The sequence below is a fragment of the Acipenser ruthenus genome, chromosome 7, assembly GCF_902713425.1.
Source record: "Acipenser ruthenus chromosome 7, fAciRut3.2 maternal haplotype, whole genome shotgun sequence".
NCBI classification, from domain to species: domain Eukaryota; kingdom Metazoa; phylum Chordata; class Actinopteri; order Acipenseriformes; family Acipenseridae; genus Acipenser; species Acipenser ruthenus.
This window is the reverse complement of record NC_081195.1, coordinates 11,144,091-11,171,053: the sequence shown is the minus strand read 5'-3', so window position 1 is coordinate 11,171,053 and position 26,963 is coordinate 11,144,091. Positions and strand designations below refer to the sequence as shown.

The 26,963-nt window shown below is 35.9% G+C and overlaps 1 protein-coding gene across 4 annotated transcripts in view; it reads right to left on the bottom strand.

Annotated features, from left to right (window-relative positions):
• Nucleotides 1-26,963, bottom strand: part of LOC117415758 (adenosine kinase-like) — a 126,768-nt gene that overhangs the window by 25,611 nt on the left and 74,194 nt on the right. For all 4 annotated transcript variants that reach the window (XM_034026529.3, XM_034922167.2, XM_034026531.3 and 1 more), the window contains exon 7: nt 8,756-8,926. In XM_034026529.3, coding sequence (XP_033882420.1) covers nt 8,756-8,926 — 171 coding nt within the window. The remainder of the gene's footprint in view (nt 1-8,755; nt 8,927-26,963) is intronic.

Here is a 26,963-nt window from a genome sequence, read left to right as displayed (position 1 = left end):
TTTGAGATGAAGATATATCAAAATCATTATTATTATGCATTGGGTGGGAAGTGTCTGAAGGTTGAGCTTTTATGATCTTGTCCTGAATTGTAAAACTACAATAGTGCACAGTTACATCTTCATGTGAACACCTTGTAAAATTACTGTGCAGACTTTGTGGTGGTGTGGTCTTGTTCTTTCACTATGACTAGCGGCATGTTGTCAAAACGAAAGAACAAGCACTCAACACATGACGTATTTCAGATATGACTGTGAAGCACAAGCTTCACTTTAAAAGACAATTGCCACAGTGTTTACATGTGCATGTCATAGCTACTCCTCTCACAGTTGTGTATTGAATTGTGTTCTCACCCACAGTCTTCACTTGAAATTAATCTCGCAAAATCCGACACAGTGGGAGGTGAATTAGGCCTGACTCATGTCATCTTAAAAGTTTAGCACATTTTGTCTTTCAAATGAAACTTGGTGTTGGAAAATGTGTTTTGATTGGCTTTCAATTGCTGCCTTTTCTATGGATTCTCTGAACGATCTTAGCACCACACCGTTTTACATCAGAGTAACACTGTAATATGTAATTGGTCTCAAACTGAAGTTTGTGAACTAGAAAGAAAGACCAAACTGGGGATTGATCCATGTTTACTGCAAGTCCCTATAAGCTGAGAAACAAGACCAACTCGAGAGGGTTGCCTGGCAACTCAATTGCAGCAGCTAAACAGCAATCAGGGTACCACGATTCCACCGAAAAGAACACTTGTTTCTAAAACTACCAGCTACTCCAGCTTGTTACATAAATTCTTAATCTTTGGACCAATAAATACAGAAACAACCAAAATGAGAATACCCTGAGCATTCACAGGTAAGGCATTTGACAAATAACACTCTGCTAGCAAGGGTTAAAAGATCATTTAGCATGAAAACAAAAACAAAAAAAAACTGTCATGTGTTTTTGGTTTCAATGAAGCATTTTGCAACAAACCTGAATGACAGTAAGAGCGCTTATCAATTTAAACCAATTGAATTTTCACAAACACCACTTTTCACAAGCCTAAGTCCTGTCACATAGATCTTAATTCTAGGCATTAAAAGTACTGTGCCACTAGCCTGTTTGGTTTTCATTATAAAATAGAAAAACAGTGACAGATAAAAATGCACAGTAGATGAATTTATGTCTACACTGTCGTCAAGAGGAAGACATTTTATTTGACTTTTCATGTTTCTTCTTTCTTTCTTCGGCACATACAAATTCATGAATGAGTTGATGGAATGCGATGCAGGAGGTGTTTTTCTAAACACCTATTGATCTGGGATGTGATAATCCCAGAGGAAAGGTCACAACAGGATTGCAATGTTAAATCATTTATCAATCAATACTTATAGCGGTAAGTAACTTTTGGTCTGTAGGTGGCGCAGTGGTACTGAAGCAAGACATTTGAGAGAAAACAGGACTCTCAATAAAAGGTGTAAACATAATTTTTGTTCAAAAAATATTTTGCATTAAACTTCTCTATTCCTCAATATTGAATAAAACTATACTACTGGTTGACACCAAGGTGATACTATATGGCAGAAAACCAAGCCTGTGTTCTGGCAAATACTGGAGCACGACCACATTTTTTTCTTCCACATGGTAAACTTGCTTTTGGTTCATTGACTGTGTTAAAATGTGTGCAGGATGAGCTTAAAAATGAAAATTATTTCTTTGTACACGTTTTCAAAAGCAGTACACCCAAAAATAAAAAAAACAAAATCCTAAAATCTAAAGCAATCATGATAAAGAGCAGAAACTTTTACAAGACGTATCATGTGACCCTAAACCACCAGCTGATGTGCCCTTGCCAGTTTCAAATCAGAAAAGGGAAAAGATCTCTGCCTTGGGCAGCAAATAATAAGCATGTCACAAATTCAGTGCAAAACTTAAATAAATCAGAAGATTATGTTTAAAGGAAATAGTTGGTTTTGCTTAGTAGACCCACAATAACATGGGTCATCAAAATACTAAATCACCCAATTCATGTGAGAACAAAGGGGAATCGGGGTCAAATTCCAGATTGCTTCCTCTGTTACCCAATTGTCTTAAACTTTTAAACTTATTCAGGCCTACCAATGAAAAACGTCAGGAAATCCTAACGAAGACCTGCAAGTCTCATCTCCCAGCAAGTTTAATGCTATTTATGTTGTTCAGGAGGCTGTGCTAATTGAAAACACCATTGTTTTAGAAATGCCAAGAAAGTACCGTGTACTCCAAAAATGACTCCAGACTACTGTGTCTGTTCACTTTTTTCTTAGGGAGAGCATTGTATTAAAAGTTGAGGATTTCTACTGGAGGCCTCTGATCCCCAGGAGAAATACGCTTTTACATAAAACCCTCACAGTAGTAGTAAGATATAAAAGGCAATACTTTGAAAAACACTCAAACCAATCTTCAATTTGAACTTAATTAAAACATATGAATTTGGTTATCAATCAATTCCTATTTCTTATAATATGAGCTCGCCAATTAGCCCCAGTTCTGTCTTATTAAAGTCAAATTCCGATATTGTGAGCTCCATTCTTTTTTCTAAGTTGGCTGATTTTATCTGCGAAATGATATGTTAGATGTGAATATATGACAGGAAATATATTCAGATTTCGTATTTATTTCATGTGTAAAGGGAACTACAGTCCTACAGTACAAGAAACCGACATCTTACCCAAAAACAGCAGAGCACTTGAACCATAGATCTGCTCTTACATCTATCACCTTTCAGTATGTTTATTCCCACTCTTCTTGTCAGGATGTCCAGTACTTTTATATTTCCTCATTAAGACACTTAAGGGTTGGGGACCTTACTTGAAGAGTAAGTAGCGGGGTTCCTAAAAATACAGCGCTATACATCCCCATGTTTTGATGCAACTGTTTAAATAACGTATCTCATTTTGCTTTTCATTGTTAAAATCCTGACACCTTTTTTACACTAACTTTAAAAAGTTGTTTCAAAGCTCTTTTCAAAATGGCTTTTCTAGTGCACTGATGGTGTAAGGATTATTGTCCACGTTGTCAAACAGGTACCACAGCAATAACGATCCATGACGTGGTACAGAACAAAAAAGCCAGAGCACTTGCTATGCTTTTTTTTTTTTTTTTTTTTAAACTCTAAAAACACGTGGGGATGTATAACTCTATACTTTTTGGAACCTCACTACTTACTCTTCAACTCAGCTTTGTCAAATATTTTATGGTTCAGCTCTAAGGTTTTCCCCAAGATTGCTCAATAAGGCTGCAGTCACAGCTGTTACTTTTCAAACGTAGGCTCAATAACAGTCACTGGTGACAGATTCAGAAAATGGGGAATTAAATATTCTCCAGGTACCTTTTGCGTCTCTGGGGCCTCATACAGCACTGCTGTGAAGTACTTAGTTCTAACACTGCCCCAAATAAATACCACCCATATTTCAGTGATGGTGAAACAACTTGTATTAAATAAGCAAGTTATTTGATGTTTCAGTTGTATGGAAACCATATGCCTTTAAGAGTGGGACACAGCAGAACATAAGCTTTGAGATACTGTGTTCATTGATTGCCTGGGGGTGTTAAATCTCATGCGTCCTATTTGGCCACGCTGATAATAAGGTAAACTAATGTAAAATATATCAAAACAGTAGGGCAAGAGAAAAATATAAAAAAAACTGAACACAAGGTTCAAGTAGAAGACAACAGGTTTAACTATTAGGGATGTGATTTTGGTAAACTTTTATGAACGTTTAAATGCTATGCTGGTGTCAGCCTTTAAACGTTTAAACCATAGCTACATACACACAAAATCTTTATATTACATTATGATGCATACCGGCAGCCCTGGTTAGTATCTAAGCAAAGAAACCCTAAATAAGCAAATACTGTTTTAACATCGCAAAGCCTGTTCAAAAAAAAAAATGAAGCAAGAGTAATATTAACTCTACTGTCCAGGGATCGGTGCCATAACTGGGAAATCCATTAAATATCCCCCTCTGTTGACAAATTACATAGATATCAAGTACATCTATTTTGTTTTTAAACAAATGATTTGCGTATAAATGTACTGGTAAATAAAAGCCTATACATAATTTATTTACACTTATGCGTTCTCTGAATTAATATTGAAAAAAAAAAAAAAAGTCCTTTTAAAATCGTGTTATACGTATTTCACAGGGATGTAAGGGCTAAATAAATGTCAGTCGCCACCTAGAGTGTTCTGTTTATTATTAATGAAATATTTTCATTTCAAATGGTGAAACACTGAACTTGCGCTTTTGTGGTACGGCAATTTTGTTTGACATAATTATTTATTTACAATACCATGGTCTTCTCGTCTGGTTCCTTAAAATACTTCCAAATGTGGCTTCGCCTTGTTCCTGTTTAGAGATGCTATTTTATTAAAAATAGAACAAAAACGTCAGAAAAAACGCTTGTCATTAATTTTCTTACCCCCGTGGACTGGATACCATACCACGCCCACTACAGCATGAACAGCGTGCACCAATGAAGCGCCAGATCGACAGAGAATAAAACCCGCCCCAGTGTCAATCTTTCTGTTGCACTAATTGTAAAAACTAGTTGGAGTCAATTGCAAATAATAATATCTGCCCTTACAGTGGCACCACAGCAGTCGGATATGCGACAGACTACTGTATATGATGATAAATTAGTAAAATTAATACATTTAAAAATATAGGTTTGGTGAAATTTGTCACGTGACCGGCTATACGTCTATCATATTATTCAGCGTTTGACCACTTCTTTAGAGTTCATACGTTTAAACGTTTAAAATTCCCATCGAAATTAACTTTCTTATCTATGCCCTAGTCAAGACTCCTGCCCTATGCAATGTGAGTTCCACTGCAGAGGCTGGTTTAGCTAGGTTGGTTTTTTATCAAACATATGCTGGATAATGTATGACTCAAGAAGTTATTACTTACTTGGTACTGAAACTGTAAACTCAACAGCAAATATATTTCGTCAGCTAAACTAGATCCAATGCCATGCTGTGATACACCACTGTCCTTTTGCCTCTAGGATGTTTTTTTGGTTACAAGAAAGGAAATACAATTAAATGTGAATGCTGTGCCCTAGATTTGTCACATAGGTTGAATAAACTTGAAAAGTATGAATTAAGATTAAGCACAAGACGTCAAATGTACACATTGCAGAGGCCATAACAATCTGGGCAGATGCATGACTTTCTCACCCTGTGTTGCCTCAAAGTGAAAGAGAGACTATACTTTTATCAAAGGCATTAACAGTATTGACGTTAATCTACATTTATAGAAACTAAATTTAAGAATTTTAGACAATTCTTAGTGGAACTACCAAACTCCTCAGAGATGGCTTAATTGAACTCTGCAATGAAAAGAAAAAATAAAAGTATCTGTAATTATTGATAGTTTTATGCCACCCTTAATATCTTTATGTGTAAGCATTCTAGAAAAACAGTACATTAGGACAACTGCAAGGAAAATGCAATTTTGATCTTCTGCGATCACCGGGAAATAACCAACCGCAGGTATGCCGTCATTCTGAGAGTAACCCAGGCAATGAGGGGGTCGGTATCAAACCACCAACAGCACAACATGCACTTCCAGCCACCCACACATGGTAATAAACAACCAAAGCCCCAGTCAGACAAATGACTGGCAGTCTCTATAAAAAAATAACCTCATTGATGAACAGAACGAAAAAAACCCTGTGATCCCTTTATTTTTCCTTTTTATTTTTTTTTAATGTGAACTGTTTATCAATTAATTATTGCTGCTGTGGAATCAACTGCCTATATTCCTTGGAAGGGAATTCATGCTGAATTTTTCAGAAGTAAATTAGCCAATTCTTAATGATTTACCCAGTATAAAATTACAGACTCAACACTACACATAGTGTCTGAAAAGGGCAGGTCTTCAAGCTCAGCATGCAAACCTCATTTTAAAACATCAGCGTTTTCTTGATAAGAACATAGACAAGGTTAGGGATCGGAGTGGGGAGATGTATACTGACAGGAAAAAATAAATGACAGACAAGTTAATGTAGCTCTGTACAGCTTAGGGACATGTTTACTAAAAGTAAAGATTTGAACTTCTCCGAGTCACAAACCCATGCAAATTTTAATGGACTGGCAAGAATTCCTTTGATAACTGGCTGTTATTTTAAAGTGGTACCAGAAAGTCTTTGAAACTGTTATATCCTTCCTCTTAAATCTAAGCCCACTATATGTTACTTTTTATCTAAATTCAATCTACCAGTGAGGACATTTAAGTTCTAATCAGCTCCTTATGGCATGGGGAAACATGTGGTTGGTCCATTCAGACAACTACTTAGTTTGGAAAGTCATACAACCCCTTGATCAGCAAGTATTTCACAACGATGTATGCCATCCAAATCCCAGCCTTTACACTACAGTTTGGGTTTTTAAATGATCAACTACAGGTCGAATAACTATTCCGATTATTGTAGAACTATTCACAGTAATGTAGTAATCCTGTGGTGACTATTTTAACCAACACATCAAAAATAATACAAAAAAACTGCTAGAAAACATGGATTACACAGCCTGTATAAAGAGTCCTCTGCTAAGCTACACAAGGTAAGTTTGAAAAAAAGTGCTTGTAGCCCTAAGAAGAAACAGACAGAGACACAAATATTTAATCAAGTGTCCTTGGCAGACACAAAATACAGACAACTGTTTCTATAAGGTCTCTGATGCTGCTATGCACAACCTTCCCCATTTGCTAAATGGTTAGCCTATTGGATTTTCAATTATAAATGGAGCTATACCATTATAATCTCTCTCTCTTAAGTCCACATAAATAACCTCCTCCTCAGTGGTCGATCTATTCAATAAATTGTACTTCAGTGAGAAATGAGGCATGCTGCGACATGGGGGAGGTTTATAATGTCAATGATGGGTTGTAAAGAAGGTGCTGCGGGAAGGCTACAGAAATGTCTCCGAGGCAATTTCAGCCATATACACTACAGTGAAGCTGCTCAGAAAAATCACACTGTGGGTCTTTTTATGATGAGCAAAGCTCTTAAATCATTTACCAACCTTGCAGCTGTCCCAGATAAAAAGTGCAGGTATTTCAAATGATCTGAAATCATGGTGGAATTAAATCACTACTTATATAACATCAGTCAGGGTGATTCATTCTATCCCAATGAATCTTACCTACATTGTCTCAGCTACTGCAATACAAATTCATGAGTAATAACCAAATAATTCTCATTGTACAGTTTATCTTGTGTTGTACAAATGACAAGCAAATTATGTGTAATTTTATTGGCTAATCCAATACCATCTGGTTTCAGCAATAATGATTCTACACACTTTCTTAATTAACTGTGGCTATTAAATTCATGTTTTCAAATGTATGACCTCTGTTTATGTATTGCCATCACGAGGACAGCAGACAAGCACTCAAATTAGACCAGTCCTACACTCTGCACTTGTCAATTAAGTAGTAGAGACTGGAGTCTGATCAGAATCTTTTAACTTTATACATTAACACAGCTCATTCCTTTTTCTTGTGAACATGTGGAAGCCTTAAATTACAAAAAGTGCCATTATTAAAACATGCATTTGTATAATTGTTTCTAAAAAAATCATCCTATCTTTAGGTTGAAACTGCTCCAAAAACAAATGCATTCTACTATGAATTACACAAAACATACAGTTGAAGCAGATATTAAAATTTCATTGGCCCAGGTGATTTATCTGGAGATAACCAGTCCCAATTCTAAGTAACTGCCATGACATCCATTTACCACAGCAGGCATTTGACAAGCTCCGTCTGTCTGGCACTAAAACATAAAAAGCTTTTAAAAGTTTAAATCATCATGGCCACGACACCTGCCTGCAGCGCTAGAGAAGCCGACTTCACTGGGAAACTAAGACACAGAGTGCTGGGAAACTAACACACAGAGTGCAGTGGTCAAGACCCAGTGTACTGGAAAGATACATCCCAGACAAACTGTTAGCACTGACTGTGTTGATTTGTTCTACCACTACTCTTTAAAAAGCAAGTTTGTAGGACAAAATTCACTCAGTTATAAAATCATTTTAAAGAAAGGTACAGCAAATCTTGAAAATGTTATAACAAATATAGTATACATAACATTACTCTTATTAATACGTCATGCCAATAGACCCAATGGTCCAATTATTTAATAGGAAGTTCTATTTTAAAACCTTATACGATGTACCATTTTCCAACCTTAGTAATGGAAGACTTTTAGATGTTACCGTGAAAATATCTCCAATTGTTATTCTTAAAAGGTAAAACTGAGTAACATGGTAAATGTCATCCCTGAAGAAAGGATGATAAACGGTTATACATTTAAAAGAAGATAAACACATAACTCTGTTTCTGTTATCTTTTGGTAGTGGACCCCTGGGACTTTCCCATGACTTCTAAGTCTTCATCTGCATTGGTGGTTCCATCAGGGAGGGAAGGAGGGCTTCTACAAACTTGGCTTATTAACAAACACCAACCGTCTGACCTTCCACTGCAAAACCCACTCAAGACAGGAAAAAAAAACTAAACAAAAACAACCACCAAACACAGATTAACCTTTAGCACAGTGAAGCCAGTGAGACCTTAACCAAAAGGGAGAAAACTATGAATTACTACCTATCTGTTTATTCTTATCTGAGCAGACAGACAAGTATTTCTTCTACAAAAGAGACATGTTACTGTACATTTGCCAAAATAATCTTCCCACAAAAGTATTTGCTGGAAGTGACTGCCTCACCGTCTCATTTCCGAATAGGATGTCCACGTACGGCATGACCTTCATCATGGGCTCCTTGAAAAACTGGCTGACAAATGGTGCAGAGAGATTCAAGCTGAAGACCTTGTTGTGTTCGGAGGCATGTTTGGCCACCTTTAATATGGACTCTGGGGAAACTGTGAGGAAGAATCCCTGTAAAGAAAAAAACAAAATAGTAAAAACAAGAAACATCTTGCTGCACAGACATGCATATAAAAGATTGTATCCAATAATAACTGCAGGTTATTTATTTTATTTTTTTACAATTCTTATAAAATTAAATCACTAAATGGTTTGAAAATTAAACCTACACAACCTAGCATTTCTGCTAAAAACCAACATGTTTATCATATGCCACAATCATAGTCCACATTTTGAAGCTTGTTGAAAGTCTGCTTCCATTTTCCTGAAACAAAACAAACAAACAAAAAATCCAACAACTTCATTGCATAGGATCTGTTAACTTATTGTTTCAAGCTACTGTACCTTTTTTTTTCAGAAAAGTTTTTCAGAAAACAAAAATGGTGACAAACTGCATAGACTTCATAATAGGGCACCTGCCTATTAAAAGGCTTTGTCTGGATTTCCTTTACTGAGAAACAGGAGAGGCTACACTCCACATTATGTGGTGAAATACAAAGCAGGTAAGAAAACACCTCTCTATCAACTGAAATTTGAAACCAAACCTTTTTTTCAATGCCTTTGCGGGTATAGCCTATTCTTTTATAAACCTACAGAATTAGTGCTAGAACCGGTACTTAAGATAAAAATGGGCTCTAAATCAGATACATGTAATCATAATAGGAAAAGCTCTAGTGTCTATAAAGTAAGAGTACCTGGAAGGCTCCATTCAAATTTATTGAGAAAGACTTTGGATGTGCAGAATGTAGAAAGCACAGTTTAAGTACAAAAGGAGATAATCTCTAACAAAACGTACAGTAATTTTAATGCAGCAAATGCACATATTTGCTAACATTTGTAAACTGTTCAGCGGGACGCTTGTCGGGGGTGGGGGGTTATGCGCATCATACACATGGGAGGGTCATATGCAAAAAAGACTCATTATCATATAATAGACATATCCCCCCAACTCAACACCACACAGCCATTATGACAGTAAAAATAGACATAATGAAGCGTTCTTCCCTTTGTATATGTTAGTGATCAGAAGATGTGTCAGCCACACGAAGAGCACAGCGTGTGGTTTTCCCTAACTCTACTGTGCAGAACAAATGATTTTTTTATTTTCTATGGGTAAATATCGGGACTTTCTTCCTATGCATCGGGACTGTCCCGACCATATAGGGACTGTTGGCATGTATGAATCCATGTATAGTATGAAAATTATGGAAGCCCAAAATACATAAATAAAATAAAACGTCGACTTACTATCTCATAATGTCGACTTACTTTCACATTATTATGATTTACTTTATCATAATTATGACTTACCGTAAAAATGATTTTATAGGTCGCACCGGCGTAGAAGTCGCCTCCCCCTCCCGCTTTTTGAGACTTCAAGTTTAGGAAAACACAGTTTTTGTGTTAAAATAGCTTTTTTACAATAGATTTGTGTCCCTACATTCTCAATACCAGTAAATAAAGAAAGATACACAGGTTTAGTTTCGAAATAACCCTTTTTGCAACATTTTATTCCATTAATAATTTCAGTGTTTTTTGTTTAAGTGCTAGAAACGATTTAATTTTTCAGAATTTCTAAATAATTGGTTCAAGTAAATTTAAAATACACTGTCAAAATACATCAAATATAGATATTGTAGCGATCCGTGCATCTGTGTTTATGTCTGTTTGCATGCTGTGTGTTATTCCCTCCGCGCTGTATTCTGCCATTGCTTGTTTACCTTTTGTGTGTGTATTCCCGTACCATAGACAATAGTTCCAGCTGCATTGGCTTTTACAAATGTGTTGTATTAATTCAAATTTAAAAGAAAAGTATTAAACAGTGCTGCTTGCATCAATTAAAAAAAGCAAAAAAAAACAATAAAACTAAACAATGCACCATCTAATAACCAGTAAACAACACCTCTTAAGTGTTGCATAAGGTGCAGTACAACTTCATTACATTTCCAGCTGCAAAAATACATTAAAATTTGTTGTTAATCAATCAGAACCACACACATACTTTACAAGTGTACCACTGCGTTGCACTGACATGTAGAACAAGTTACAGTATGTTATGTATTAAAGTCATTCAAAAAGTACTCCATTCAAGCAATGTTTTCTACAAAATCGGGCCATAAACACATTCCTGCTCTATCAGCTCGTTTTTCTTTCGCCATATTTAAGTTTGTCTTTGTTTTGTCTCCAGTCACGTACTGTTTTTTCAGCACGGCAAATTCAACAACGCGCAGTTTCAAACCTCTTGTGTAGCATTTTCGTTTTTTGTCACAGTCCTACTTTATCCAGTGTAACCAAGCCTTTGGCTTTCGGGTTCGTTGTGCACGAGTTATTTGACTCAACACAGGACTTTTTTTCTTTTTCAGCAAGTACTTTTTTTCACACAATAAAATAAACAAACAAAACAAAACAAAACCCTAACTCCAACTGGGCGTGCTAAACTAAGCTTTTTTTTTTTTTTTTCTGATTAATCCTAACCTAACACTACTTGACAGCTAAGCCGTTTCCCATCACACACAATCCAATACAGGTCCCCACAGTGCCTTTGCATACATGCCAACAGTTCTTATATGCTTGGGACAGTCCCGATTTCCTAGCAAATGTCCCGCGTCCCGATGCATAGGAAGAAAGTACCGATATTTACCCATAGAAAAAAAAAATCATGTATTCTGCACAGTAGTTATTGAAAACCACACGCTGTACTCTTTGTGCGGCTGACACATCTGCTGATCACATTGTCTATTTTTACTGTCATGATGGTCGTGTGGCATTGAGTTGGGGGGGGGTACGTCTATTATATGATAATGAGTGTTTTTTTGCATATGACCCCTCCCATGTGTATGATGCGTATGATTCCCCCCCCCCCGCTGAACAGTTTCCAAATGCCTTTGCTGATTCCGACCAGACAGGTCCCCTCCTTCACCACATCAGCCCTCTCTACTGGGTTTCCCCTGCCGTTATGCAGGGCCCAATTAAAACAAATTGGAGCCAGGTGTTTCGCCTGACTCCTCCCCCTATTCTGCCACATCAGTCTCAAAAAGCTTTGCAGTTACAACAAACTCAACTTGATAAATTTACTCGGCTTTTTAACCAATAGCTGTCTGCTACGGCTTTTTAACCAATAGCTGTCTGCTACGGATCCCAGTTTTAGTCTGAATGTTGACAAATCAATGGCGGGGTGGGAATAAGGAAAATCATAAAGACCGACAGCTAGTGTTAACAGAGAAGCAGTATAGGTGCGACGTTTTTAGTCTGAACGCTTACGTTTAATATTCAAACTGACTTAGGGTATTGAGAGTAACAAATTAAAACTTAATTAGAACAGTGGTTTTGTGTTAGATCCTGAAAAAATAAATCAGGATGTTGACAGTTAAGTTTGTGTGAGCCATAACCGTGGCTATAGTAATCCCATTGTGGCACTGGTACAGTAGTTTAATATTAGACACACCAGCACATACACACCGGCGTATAAGTCGCGCCCACCTTTTAAGGGCCCCACAAAAATGCCTAGAAAATTGACTTACAACATTTTTTACAGTACTACCTCACAATTATGATTTACTATTTCATAATTTCGACTGATATGATAGTAAGTCATAATTATGAGAAACTAAGTTGAAATTATGAGATATTAAGTCATAATTATGAGAAAGTAAGTCAACATTATGTGATAGTATATCATAATTATGAGATAGTAAGTTGATGTTTTATTTAATTTAATTTTTTTTTTTTTTAGTGGTGAAAATGGGCTTCCAAAGAAAACAGTAGGTTCTACCTTAAAATAGTTTTTCTTTGTCAGTGTTTTTATTTAAAAACATGTAATATGGTAAATTTGGCATATGTATTATCTTTTTCTGTTCCCTTTCCTGTCATGAAGACATAACTATTTCTAGAATTCTTGTATTTAAAATTCACCAGTGTTATCAGGAAAAAACCTTTAAGGGTTTTAGTTCAGAAATACTAAAATTCATTTACAAATGTTATGACTAGAAGTCTTTCTGAAACAAGTGTCATTGAATCTGTTATTTCTTTTAGTATTACTACATTTAGCACCATTGAGTGTTGAAAGACTCAAGTTGAAAATGACTGTTATAATATGCAGCTTGCTGTTTTTGAGAGGTTAGTGTCACTGTTTTTGATAAATGTTGTTATTTTTTTAATGTTTCTGTGATAGCCAGAACCTTAACTGTCACTAAATACTCCTTTATTGGCCCTGGCATTTTTTTCCTCTGGTTTGATGCCAATGTGTTGGAGAGAAAAAGATTGTTTTGAGACACAAATAGCCTTTTTGTCATTGAAGATAAACTCTTATAGCTACCACATTACTACCACCTGCTAGACCATCATCGACCAACTAATGAAACAAGTATTTTCTACATTGGGCGCAAGAGGCTTGCTATGCACCCAGATTGTGGAACTCCCTGTCTAATGGTGTCTATGACTTCAAACAAAGCACTTGCCATTAGTTCATATTATACAGCTGACTGCTAATATCTGTGTTACTGTTTTTAAATTGCATTGCATAGCAATCTCACTGATGTTGTACTATTTGGGGAAGGTTAAGTTGCTAGTCTTCAAATGTTTAAAATACTTCTAAACTCAAAAATACTTTTAGTGCATCGGTTGCAAACAAACAATACTTGAGGGGGAAGATTAGTTGTGCTAAGCCATACACCGGTAGGTAGTATGTAAATTACTAAGAAAAACAAGCTATCACCTGTACTGCTGGGTATATTCACAGAAACTGTCTGTAATTGACAATGTTATGCTCAGGCCTGGATGTTCACAGGTTATTACTGACAGCAATGGAAAAAAGATGAAGAAGAATGGACTATGGATTGAGTGCTATTCCTACAACAAACACTCATTGGCTCAAAGAAACTGGTTTGGCTGTGAAAGTGCCAAGGAAAAAAACATGTGCGAATGCAAAGAATCCCTTTCTTCTGAGCAAGTACATAAGAAAAATAACTTCCATAAGTATGTCTTGTGGATTGACAAGGCCAAATTCCACTTCCAGGTACCCAATGGGAATGTCTGTATGTGGAGGAAGCCAGGATAAGGGTTTTCAGCCATGCAATGCTTCCTGGTTTCTTTTGGGATTTCTTGGTTAGAAATAATAATTGAATAAGCTGACTTTCTGACAAAAACTAAAAATCACAGGACATGTAGCAATTAAGCATTTACCTAAGCTTTTTGCCAAAGTGGTTTGCACATTAGTACATTTCCTAGAGTTCCCAGAATGACCTTCAAATAAGATTCTTGATATAAAAATAGGAAATATGATGGAAAATGCAGAACTGCTAACTATATTTTGCTATCTCCCTTGAACCACCATCACCAGTGTGAATGACACATCATGCAATTTAACAATGTTGTGACTTGTGACTTATTTAATTATGTTTTCATGATTTAACTTAAAATAGACTGAATAGGTGAATGTTGCCATTTTTTTTTTTAAAACCATGCGAGACATTTTAGGAAGATATTTTTTACATGAAAAACACGTAAATGTAGAGAGCAGAATTTGCAAAGAGCTGGTATTTCTCCGTAAAATATAACCCTTCAACTTCATGAATTTCAGTTTTATAAATCACTGAAAGAGTACAATATTCTCTAGTCTACACACCATACCTTCAAACACTATCAAAATCATATTAGTTTCATATATCAGCAGTATTTATTTTGAAAAGAAAATTAAATATTGCATACATTTGTTTTTAAAGTAGGCATTTCAAAATCATGTTTGTTTACAGATTTTATTGAGCATGAGCCACTTTTAAAGTTGTCATATTCACAAATTAATTAAACTTTCCAATCATTAAAACAGAAAATTAAATGTATTTTCCTGTTCTTATCAACGTGATTATTAAAGTTTAAGTAGTATGCCAGTAAACAAAGCAGTTAAGTAATGACAAAATGTATTAAAAAACAACAACAAAAAAAAAGACAGACAGACATTCTGCTTACATAACCTACTATAGGGGTACATTAGCCTGGACTATTTGTACAGGTAGTGAATATTTTCTATTTTAAGAATGGACCACATGACTATTTTGTATGTCAACAAGACCTTGCTAGAGTAAGTGTTTTCTCGAGTAATGCTTTCTATTTATTTCTTGAGTAAGACAGCACTGGTAGCCATACAGTAGATTTATTGTTTAGTCTGCTTTCATATATTTGTAGCAAAGCATCTTCAGACCAGTTCAGCAGACCAGTTCTACCTTACTCAATCTGATATTCTAGATATTTTTTCTTACTTTATCTTTGTGTAGTAATTGCTACAATCAGAAGGCGAAAATGTGCATGGCTGGGAATATTAAAAGGAGGTTCATGTGTAAAAATCACATTTAAGGAGGTCAGCATCTTCTGAAATCCACATGCTGTATGACAAATGGTTTTACTGTCAACTGACATATCAATAATATGTATCAGTAACATTTAGATCAGAAAATAGTAGCTATGCAAAATACATTTATGGCATCATTATTCGTCATAAACCACAGACAAGCAGTGGAATCTATTGTATCGAACTGTAGACAATTAACTAACCCTTTCGTGTTTATATCATACAAGAGTGTTATTTTACAGATTAGGAAGGAGGACGCCAAGTACACCCTTCTGAGTGCACATCATTACATTAAGTCATGCTATAGTAGTTGCAAAATTGTTCTTAGCGGAGCAATGGAATGCAACTTTTGCCCCCCTGCATTAGTGTTATCATGAAGTTAAAAAGTTACACACACCCAAAAATCAGGGAGTTTACTTAACTAGAAGGAAATCTTTGCTGTTGTGAGGCAAACTGAAGCAGCTTTTCAGATGAATTGCTGCAGCTTGCTCTAAGATGCAGTGTTTATAAAAAAAAAAAAAGTGTTGGATAGAGTTACAGGCTGTACTGAAACCAAAAAAAAAAAACTGTAAAGAATTCTTAGGATTTGAAACAGACACAAGTTTTAAAGCCAAGAGCCTTCAAATACTAATCCACACAATAATTCAGCACATAGCCCAGGCTCAGATTCCTAACAGATACCATATGCAAGCTGTAATACAATTACACAAAGGTATTTTGGAAGATGATAATTCCATCTGCTTGAGCCTTTTAATTAACAAAACATAATAAATTACCAATCACAAAGTTTTGTTAAATGAATAAAAAAAGTACAAGCACAAAAGAAGTACAGTAATCCGTTGCGTATCGGCGTGTCACGTATCCGCCTGTCAATCTCTTCAGCAACGTTAGTTCATTATTGAACAGAGAAGCTTAGTTTAGAGATTGTAGATCCTACAAAAGTTTTCGTACACTGTGTTGTATGTACTCTGTGCGCAACCATTGCTGGTAGTGTCACGTGAGCTGTTCAGTGCGTTGACATGTAAATAAATCCTGTTCGCCTGTGGGTTGTATCAACTTCAACCTCCGTCTCGACCTCTTGCCCAATAAGCAGCGAATGCACGCACCCAGACGGCTACCCTGTCACAAGCATTAATACTCTGTATCTTTCTAAACAAGGGATACAGGGGAGCTCCCCATTAAAAGCTAAATCTTAAAAAAAATACTTAACCTGGTCCCACCACAGTCGAATACGCGACGGATTATTTCACTCGACTTCCTAAATATGTGCCCAAGATACATCCACCGTCACATTTATTTCAGTGTTGTGTTTTTAAAAATATTTTCAGGAGATCATTCAGACAGATTAAACTACTGGCTGTAAGAAAGTCATGCTGTTTACTTTGTTAAAACATCTTGATTACATGTTGGCAGGCTCTATATATACACTATCTGACTTGTGTTGGCTTCAGCAGAAAGGTTCTCTAAGATAGTCAGGTGTTTCTATGTGCTACCAACTCCAGAAGAAACACAATTGTTTGTTCTCTGAAAAAGCAAGGAACATGAATAGTAGGCCACTTTTTTCCCTATAGCATATGGCAAAGTATATGGCAACATTACTAAACGGTGGACTGAATTTTACATTTTTGGAACCCCAAATCTGCAGGAAATATAAGCCTTGTCCTCCAAGCAAATATTTACGCTTTCAGTTACTGTAAAAATCGTTGTATAGTTCACAATGGCGTAAAAGTCGCCCCCCCTTTTTGAGAACACTTTTTTGTACTTAAAATACTTTTTTTTTTTTACATTTTTTTTCCCCTATATGATCAACACCTATAAACAGGGTTGACGACCTTTTTGATTAAAAACAATAATCAGATTTATCTCAGATTTCTTTTATTTAAATCAAATTTTTTTCTTTTTTTTTATATTAAAATTATGGATTTTTTTGTAGTACCATAGTTGTAGCTCTACAGTACCTCCAAACTGTACATTTAAGGATGTTGGAAATGGTGGCTTGTGAATAGTCACATACCAAACAAATTATTATTTATCACTGTGGCATCCTCTAAATGTGAACTACAAGAATTTAGCGATGGAGTACGCCAGAGAAAAATACCCCTCACTCATCCCAGTCATTCTTTTACTTTTCTTTCTTTCATTTCCTCTTTCTGTGTAAGTCCAAACACATGCACTTGTTACTTAGGACTACTTTGCTTTTTATAGTGTGTTCAACTGTTAAAAGTTCCTGATTGCACCACTAAATAAACCTGGTTTCAGCGGGTCTTAACACACTGTCTACTTAGGACCCCATTGCACTGTCATCAGCAGGGTTAGAAACTCTGTCTCATCTGAGGCGAATTAAATCTGATGAGGACTAGTTGATGTCTGTGTCTCAGTAGTCCTCTGGGCGAGTACTTAAAACAAATGTACACATATACTCTCACGTTCAAGTCTTGCGTTAAAAATATGCAGTCACTCAGAACTGAAACCTCCCTTCACCTCCCCTGCAATGCCAACCCCACTTAACGTTTAACGTTCGTGTTCTCCCTCTGAGTGGGATGCTAAGTTTATCGTTTGAATTTACTGAAACATGTATCTTTTGAAGTAAGTGTAGTCATTTTACAAAAATGTGATTTGAACCGGGTTACGACCTTGACTGATAAATTACCTGTACTGTCAAATTATAGTCTGGATGCTTCACAAAAAGAACTGTTATTGCAGCATATTTAAAAATATGAAATCCATGTACACAAAGTCTCCCATCTTTCTTGAAAAGATCTGTTTCTTAATTTTTCTTTTGTATTTGTTATGCTCTTATTAGTAAATATACATTACAATAAACATTTTATTTGTGTCATCGGTGTCAATTTCAGGCGGAGCTTTATGGTCGGCAAGGTGACACAGCTGAGAGAATCTTTTCTTGTCATCCCGTCTGGTGCTGTCAGTGTCAGTTTCTCATCACACAGTACAGTAGTTGCTCAGTAACGAGGTGCAAACAGGTGATTGATCGATCTGGATGAGCGTTTATAACTGTACTTTAGCAAAATAAAATCTAAGCCATTTTTAGGGACCCCAACTGTTGTTGATTCCACCAAGGACTAGTAAGTTTACATTAGGACTACCAAGTTTCAAAGTAGCACAATATTGTTAGTTTCTAACCCTGCATCAGAATCGCTTCAGCGAATACATTAACGACGGGACAGGCGCTCTAACGGGGCAAGACATGTCTTCAGAATACCATTTCAGTGCAGTATTTTTTGCGCCACAGGATCGGGGGCAAGCGCCGTTCGCGCTTGCACTTGCATTTGCGCTGTAATCAGAATACAGCCCTAAGAGTTTTAATTTATAGACAGTAAGAGTTTAAGATGTCTGTGTTAATAAAAGGTTTTTAAAACATACTTTTCATGTATTTTCCTAGAAAATCGTGATTTCAATCATGATTTAAATCAGCCAACCCTGCCTATAAATAAAGAAAAACACAGGTTTAGTTTCTAAATAACCCTCGTTCGCAATATTTTATACCATTAATATTTTGTGTTTTTTTTCGTTTTTAGTTAAACTGCTTGAAACTATTCAGATTTCTAAATTGGTTCAAGTACATTTAAGTGCAATGTCCAAATAAATCCAAAATATAGATATAATACTATTACAGTATTGTACATTCTATTAGTAGCAGTATAAACCACTGACAAATGGTACTTGAATGGATTTATAGTAATAATTAACAGAGCGTAAAACCAAGTTATACATCCTACATCACATCTGTATTAGTCTTTTACTTTAGCTTATCAAGTACCCAAACACTTCAAGAACATACTGTCTTTGCTTTACTGAACAGTTGCAGCTGCATTGGCTTTTACAAATTTGTTGTATTAATTCAAATTTAAAAGAAACGTATTAATAACAGGGCTGCTTGCATCAATTAAAAAATAGACCTCCTTCATACCCAGACCACATCTTCCTGTCACTGTGCAGAAAACAGCTTTCAGTCATGATGTAGTTATTTTGTTTTAATTACTGTTATTGATGACTTCAGTATCACCACTGATTAAGACATAGTTGCTTAGTTTCTCTTGTTGTTGTCATTGCTTTATAGTTTAAAGCAAAAAAGCAAAATAAATAAATAAATAAATAAATAAATTAAACAGTGCACCATCTAATAACATCTTAGTGTCGCATACGGTGCAGTACAATTGCAAAAACATCCAGCTGTACAAATACATTCATGTTTGTTTTTTTAATCAGAACCATAACCACACACATACTTTACAAGCGTACCACTATGTTACAGAATGTATTAAAGTCATTAAAAGTACTACCTTGGGCCATAAATGCTGTCCTCCTCCATGAGCCCGTTTTTCTTTTGTCATATTTAAGTTTGTCTTTGTTTCGTCTCCAGTCACGTACTGTTTTTTTCATCATTGCGATTGCCATGCATTTTGGCAAATTCAACAACGCGCAATTTCAAACCTGTTGTGTAGCATTTTCATTTTTTGTCTGACTGTCCTACTTTATCCAGTCTCAAAGACACCTGCATTATATAATATTGCAGTTACAACGAACGAAAGACATAAGTTTACTTGGCTTTCTAATAGGGCTGTGCGGTTCTGGAGTGTAGAGTAGTGGTTAGGGCTCTGGACCCTTGACCGGAGGGTTGTGGGTTCAATCCCAGGTGGGGTACACTGCTGTTGTACCCTTGAGCAAGGTACTTGACCTAGATTGCTCCTGTAAAAACCCAACTGTATAAATGGGTAATTGTATGTAAAAATAATGTGATATCTTGTAACAACTGTAAGTCGCCCTGGATAAGGGCATCTGCTAAGAAATAAAATAATAATAATCATAATAATAATAATAATAGTATGTGTGTAACCTCTGGCGCCCCGAACATGTCAGTGAATTAAAATGTGCTTTCAATTACTCTTCCGATCACACCAGAAAAAACTGATCAGCTGTTCATGCAGTCAGTACATTGTTTGTAATGCACTGCAACAATTACATATATCAATATTTGTCTTGGCAAATGTTATTAATATTCTACATATTGCGATCAGTATTCATTGAGTATAATTTTAGGTCTAGATCTGGAGTTGTACGATAGTTAGCTGCGGAGTGGTCTGTGGCGCATCTTCTTTGACTTCAGCCTTGCGCTTTTCTTCGTTACACAGGGTTTCAAATTCTGCTTTGTGTTTGGCTTGTAAATGTCTTTTTAAGTTACTTGTATTTCTGTAATTGGCGCTTACTTTTTTTAAACATATTTTGCAAGTGCACAATTCTTTATCAACCTGTGTTAAATATTGGAAAACTAAACTTTTATGTTTAGCTGCAGGAGGGGTGCTGCTAGCATTGTCAGACATTTTCTCGAATGGTCAAAAATGTCAGGAAACCAACACGGTTTTAATGCTTCAACTCGGTTTTGGTTTTTTCTCAAAAATTTAAACCGAACCGACAAAATCGGTTAACTGCACAGCCTTACTTTTTAACCAAAAGCTGTTTGCTACGGATCTCAGGTGCGGGTTCAGTCTGAATGTTGACCAATTAACGGCTCTGGAGGGTGGTAATAAGGAAATTCATAGAGATGGACAGATATTGTGTTAACAGTGAAGCAGTATAGCTATGACGTTTTCATATTCCGTAGATTGATAACTTTAGCAATTATTTTTATTTTTTCCATGTACACGTGTGTGGGTTGACAGGAGGTCAGTCAAGACTCTGAAAGCTTGCGTTTAACTTTCAAAATGACAGAGTAACTCATTAAAACTTTTAATTAGAACAGTGGTTTTGTGTTTCTACCCAGCAGCATGACCTGAAAGTCGTAGATCCTGAAAAAATAAAGAAAATCGGGTTGTCGGCGATAAATTTAATTTAAACAAAAATGTTATGCATGTTTTAAACAAAACCTTTTTTTTTTTTTTAAAAAAACAAAAATACTATTATGCACTTTGCTACACTATCTATATAATGTACTACCTCCCAGTTCACACTACAGATTTCACATTCGCAAGGATCAATGAAAACAACTTTCGTCTCTTGTTTCAGGGCAGACAGCCAAGTTCGCTATTAAAAAAAATAAATAAAAGATTTACAGTACAAGCAGTGACCTTTGGACAACATCACCATTACAATACTCTTCACTGTGTGTACATACAGTAGAGGCTGCATATGTCAATACATAAAAGAAATATGAACCAACTGGCCCTAACTTAACAGGTCTGAAAAAAAAAAAAAAAAACCTTGCTTGTTTGTGATCTCAATTTATTACTTAAGAAAGAAAAATCCTGTTAAGGCCAAATCCTAGCAGTGCAAAATGAAACCTTAAACACATGCTTTGTGTTACTATCTTAAATGTCACAATCTTGCTCCTTTCTTTTTCTGATGTTCACAAGCCTGAAGGGGCAATTCAGTCACCAGGCTTTATAACGTATCATACAAAAAAAAAATACTAAAGTTCTGATTTAAAACCACAGCACTGATGAATTCAGTTCAGAACACAGGAAGGAGCTGTGGTCTGTGAAGGCAGCTCCTATATCAGCGTTCATTCCCCAGAAAGGTTACACCTAAATCAATATTTCAAACCGCATTCATACCAAAACTCAAACAGTTAAACTCAACCTTGAACGCACTATTAAAGTTGTATCCTATAAACAGGCTTGATACTATTCGATTTTAATTTTTTTGCCAAATCGACAATTAATATCAAAGTTCATTTTTGGAAGAATTTACCAGTTTTGTTTTTTTTTTCGATCGTTATTTTTCTATTGAAGCAGAGAATGGGTGAAATCGACCTTTATGCTTAAAAAATGCACCAGACTTTTTATGCCATTGAGAAACGTTGTTACCAACATGCTAGTTGAAATAACTTTTGGTCACAGTGGATTAAAAATGGTCTCAAATAAGCCGTAGAAAACGCAATATAAAAGTGTATTACGCAGACTTTTAGAACACAGATTTACAAGTAAAAAATAATATGCACAGAACAAAACATTAGATAGCTGAACAGAACTAACCTGCACTTATTATCCAGAGTCTAAGCTCCACCCCTCTCCTGCTTCAGCACAGCTGGAGTCACTGAAGGAAAGGCAGATGGGCCCACTTCATCCTGACGTGGAGACTTCAGCTGTCGTTCAGGGTATTGTGCACAATACTCATGAAGTGTTTTCCTCTTGCGCCCCATTTTCAAATCAAACTAGTAACTGTCACTGTATATACCTATAATAGCAAACGCTTACCTACACCTTAACCCGCTAATTTCAAAGTATTCGCTTTGAATAACAGACGTTGTAACCAGCAAATGAAAGTGCACAGCTGGTGCAGGTCTTGATGATTGACAGTCATTTAAACGAACGAGAGCATTCTAGTGCTGCTTCAGTTAACGATGTCAGAACAGGGTGAAAGTGACAGTGAAACTACAGTATTAACAGACCACTGAGTTGACTGACAGCGACCCCTAGCCATTCAAAGCAGAACAGAGACGGGACAGACAGCAAGTATTAAAATTACACAAACTAGAGATGATTTCTAAATTACAATTTTGGCAAAAAAAATAAATAAAAAAAAAAATAGCGAGTGGTTCTACAAACATTTATCGTAAATTTATTTCAGTCGAACTCATATTTTTGGGGAATTCGACATTTAACAAGCTTTACCAATTAATCGAAAAGAAGCAAGCCTACCTATAAACAAGGCTGGAAGTCTCTGGTTACAGTCATCCCTACCAAGAACAGTAATAGGCTTTTATTTTGGCTAGCTTGCAAGACATTTGTAATACAGAAAGGTGCATTGGGAATCAAACCGATTGAACAAAAAAGTAAAAACCTTCAGCTGGTTTAATGACAAAAAATAAATAAAAAGTCCCTAATGATGTAGAAATACACCAGCAGTTTACCTCAAGGATTTACAGTTGGACCTGCTGCTGGCAGTGCATAATTACAGCTGTGCCGTTTATCATCTTCTACATATATCAGTATAAGTGGTGGGCCAGTCACTGTTAGCCTGCTGAGTGCTGTATTGAATCGTTCAAATTTCTGCCACTGAAGTATAAACACCCCCCACCCCCCAAATGCTGAACTGCAAGAAAACAGCAGGACTGCATACAGGGATGAACTTCGATTAGCAATACCGGGTTACCTAGGCAAGCCTAATTTAGTGATAGATTTAATTTCATTACAAACTACAAAAAAAAAATGGTATAATGCAACACAAAATCAAAATATGCATTCTGTAACATGATTGAGTAAAAAAAAATTTTCTTATCCAATGCTGCCTTGGAAAATGTTATGTAGCGTCAGCTTAGTAATAAAAATGAGATTTAACAAATTACAGCCAGATGAGGACCTTTATAATAAAGTGCAAATCACCATTTTCAAGCATTAGACAATGTAATATGCCAACAAAAAGCCATCTATCAGGCCAATTAAGAATATGAACCGTTAGGGTAAAAATCTTATGCCTGAATTAAAGAGGGCATTTTTGCAAATCTAGCAAATGTGTCATTTGTTAAAAAAAAAAAAAAAAAAAAAAAACACTCACCAATTTCACTAATGCATTATTTATATTACGTTATCTCATGCATGCAATCTAAAACTAATACATAGAAAATACGATAAATGGGCCGACAATCAGTTCAAGAGAAGTGCACCACGTACACAAATACAACGTATTTAGAGTGCTGTGCCTTTCATATTTATGATGTTTGGCAACTAATTAAACCAAATGAAGTTTAATTTAGAAAATGGCAACTGTATTTCACATCTGACATCTACAAGGCCACTTGCACAAAATACCACTCAACATGATCAGCAAGATCATGCATCTTTATTGCATTCTAATGTGTGTCTTTTATTCAAGTAATGAATGTTGGGTTAACTCAGATCAGCATTTTTCATTCAGAAATATGGGCCTTGCAATATCCAGTTCTTTTAAGACTTTCTTCATCACATACTAGTAAAACCTGCCCTGTTCAACTGTTTAACACTAGTTTCCTATATTTCGATGATGATTTTGAATCTACAGCCCATTTTAAATAAGGAATATGTTTTGTAGTCTGTAAAAAAAAAAACCCAAGCAGCATTCCAGTGAGGAGGTTCAATGGGATTATGACAGTGGCCGAGTCCACAGATGTTCTAGCAGCAACTACAACATAGCACCGATGAGCTTATTCTATACCTGCCATCTTTCTTACAAATTACGATTTAACTGACATCCAGACATGTAATGTTTAAAATGAACATTTAGACTGAGTTGGTTTGGCAGCCAACCCATATCTCCCCCAAGCTAAAGGCTTATGCTTGCCTCAGGGTCAACTGGACTGCCCACACTAAACACAGTTATTGTGCAACTGTTTAATACCATTGCAAGTCATATTATGCACTGTGATGTGCTGAATATTTCTTTAGATGTCCTTTCATTTTACCCAATTTATACAGATATGTTGTATGTACCGTTTCTGTAGATCTATCAAACAAAAATTGTCTTTGCATTCAAATACTATATGTTTTGTATAACACAACTGTTCTAAACATATCACATTGGGCTGACAGACTGCCAGATGTTAACAATATGTAGACAGGAAAATGAATTTATTTTATTAAATCCATCAATACTGCCACTTGAAAGAAAAACTTTGTCATGCTTTTCTTCAGAACTGTAACAGCTTCCATAGTTATACAATATTCTAAGCATAATTATGAGCAGAAATTAAGATCATAGCTCTTAAATAAACACAGCAAGGGTATCTACATGAATTGCCAGGAAAAAGGAGACTTAAATACTCAACAGAGGGGGTCCTAATTACCTGGAAAAAAATCTCTGTAAATCAACAGATTCCGATCGATGAAGAGGATTATATTAGAGTAAGCCCTTGGCCTGTTGCCTATAAGAACAAACTAATTGGACCAGTCTCAGCTGCAAATGATCAAAAAGGCAAATTGAAAGCAACAGAACTAAAAGTGACAATTGTGCAGCAGGGGAAAAACGGATCAAGTATTGATCAGCTAGGCCAAAGTAATTAGGATGGTTGTCAAGGAAATGGGATGTATGCTCTTAGCTCTACAGAAATGCATCTTTCTTTTACATGGCCCAAATGAATTAGCTAGTCACAAAAAAATGCTTGTTTTTCCATAAGCACCAACTTATTTTAGCTCCATTATGTCATCAGCGTTTAGAATGTTTGAATCAGCTTATTGCCTTCAGGCGGTGCAAGAAGCAATGAATCAGCTACTAGTAAATATTTATTTAACCGTGGGGTGACATTGGTGGAAAATAAAGGTAAGAATTGTACATGCTTTCAGGACATTATTAAGCACTGAACACAGGTCTGTCTTTGCAATTTGCAGCCGAAAGCATTTTACTCCTACCAAAAACAAGAAAGTTGTGCCCCAAATTAAAATGATTAATTAAACTATAACTCCCCCTAAAACAAAAGGTTAATGGGATATGAAGCATTTCAATTTAAGATTACTGGATTGTTTCCAATCTTCAGTGTTTAGGTCTACTGTTCTCATGGATGTTGGGGATATGTGTGTTTTAGTGGTCTCGGCCTGGTTCCTATTGGAGAGGAATTCACTCCACAGAGACTACCATCATAATTTGTGCCAAAAGATTTGGATGGATAGAGACTGAACAATGAGGGTTATTGTGCAGTTTCCACAAGCACAAAAATGTTAATGTTTAAAAACAAACAAAGCAAAAAAAAAAAAAAAAAAAAGTGCTCATCTCAGTGCAGTTCCAAATTTGTAAATCAGATAAACTTAATAGAAAACCACGTTTACGTCAAAGTCTTTCACCCGACAACATAGAGCAGTAATTGCATATATTAAATTCCAGTGTCAAGACATGCTAGTTAATTATTATATACTTCTAAATAGTCAAGTCAATAGAAGGACTCTCAGTATAATCTTAACCTTTTGTTTTGAGTACAAATACTTGGGTATGAAATAGTGTTAGGAAATGTATTAATTAATAAAATCAGGTAAATTACTGGTAATAATGATAATGCTAGAAGACACGTAGATACCAGAAAAATGAAAATAATTTACTGGTTGATATGAAAGCTGTAAAAACAAACAAAAAAAAAAAACTACATTTTATACTTTTTCACGGACAATCACCAACTTTTTTTTTTTTTTAAATTGACTACTTTAAGTTGTATTCATTGGTATCCCTGTTTTATGTATTGCACAGCTGAACTTTTACAAAGACCTGCCATGTTAAAAAGTGCCACCTCTGCAGTCTAAGGACCTGTATTGTAAAGAATAAGAGCACTTAAACAGAATAATATTTCCTCTTCATTTTGTACTTCCACCTTATTTAGGCAAGCACTGAATTTCCAGGAGTGATAAGAGCTTAGCCAATGTAATCCTCTGAGGCACTCGGGCTTATCTTACATGTGAGGAGTACAGAAACCTTTCCACGCTCAAGAGGCAACAGCAGTCAGTATGGCTGCTACGGTACTTGACCCAAAGCATAGCAGGTGTACATACATGCTGGTGTCACAGGCGGTTCTGGCACGTCCCTTTTGTGCTATAAGTCATTAGATCCTTTTGCATGGAAGGGTGTGTGGTTCTTTGATGGACCCAGATTCAGTTAAAATGTGTTTGCCCACTGACCATGGGATGTAGAGATGGGAGCCCAGCCTACAAGATTTTTGCAGGTATTATTCTTTTAAAGACTGTCACCGCTACTGTAAGCAGTTCGCTCTTTGGGAACAAATTGTACATTTGTGAA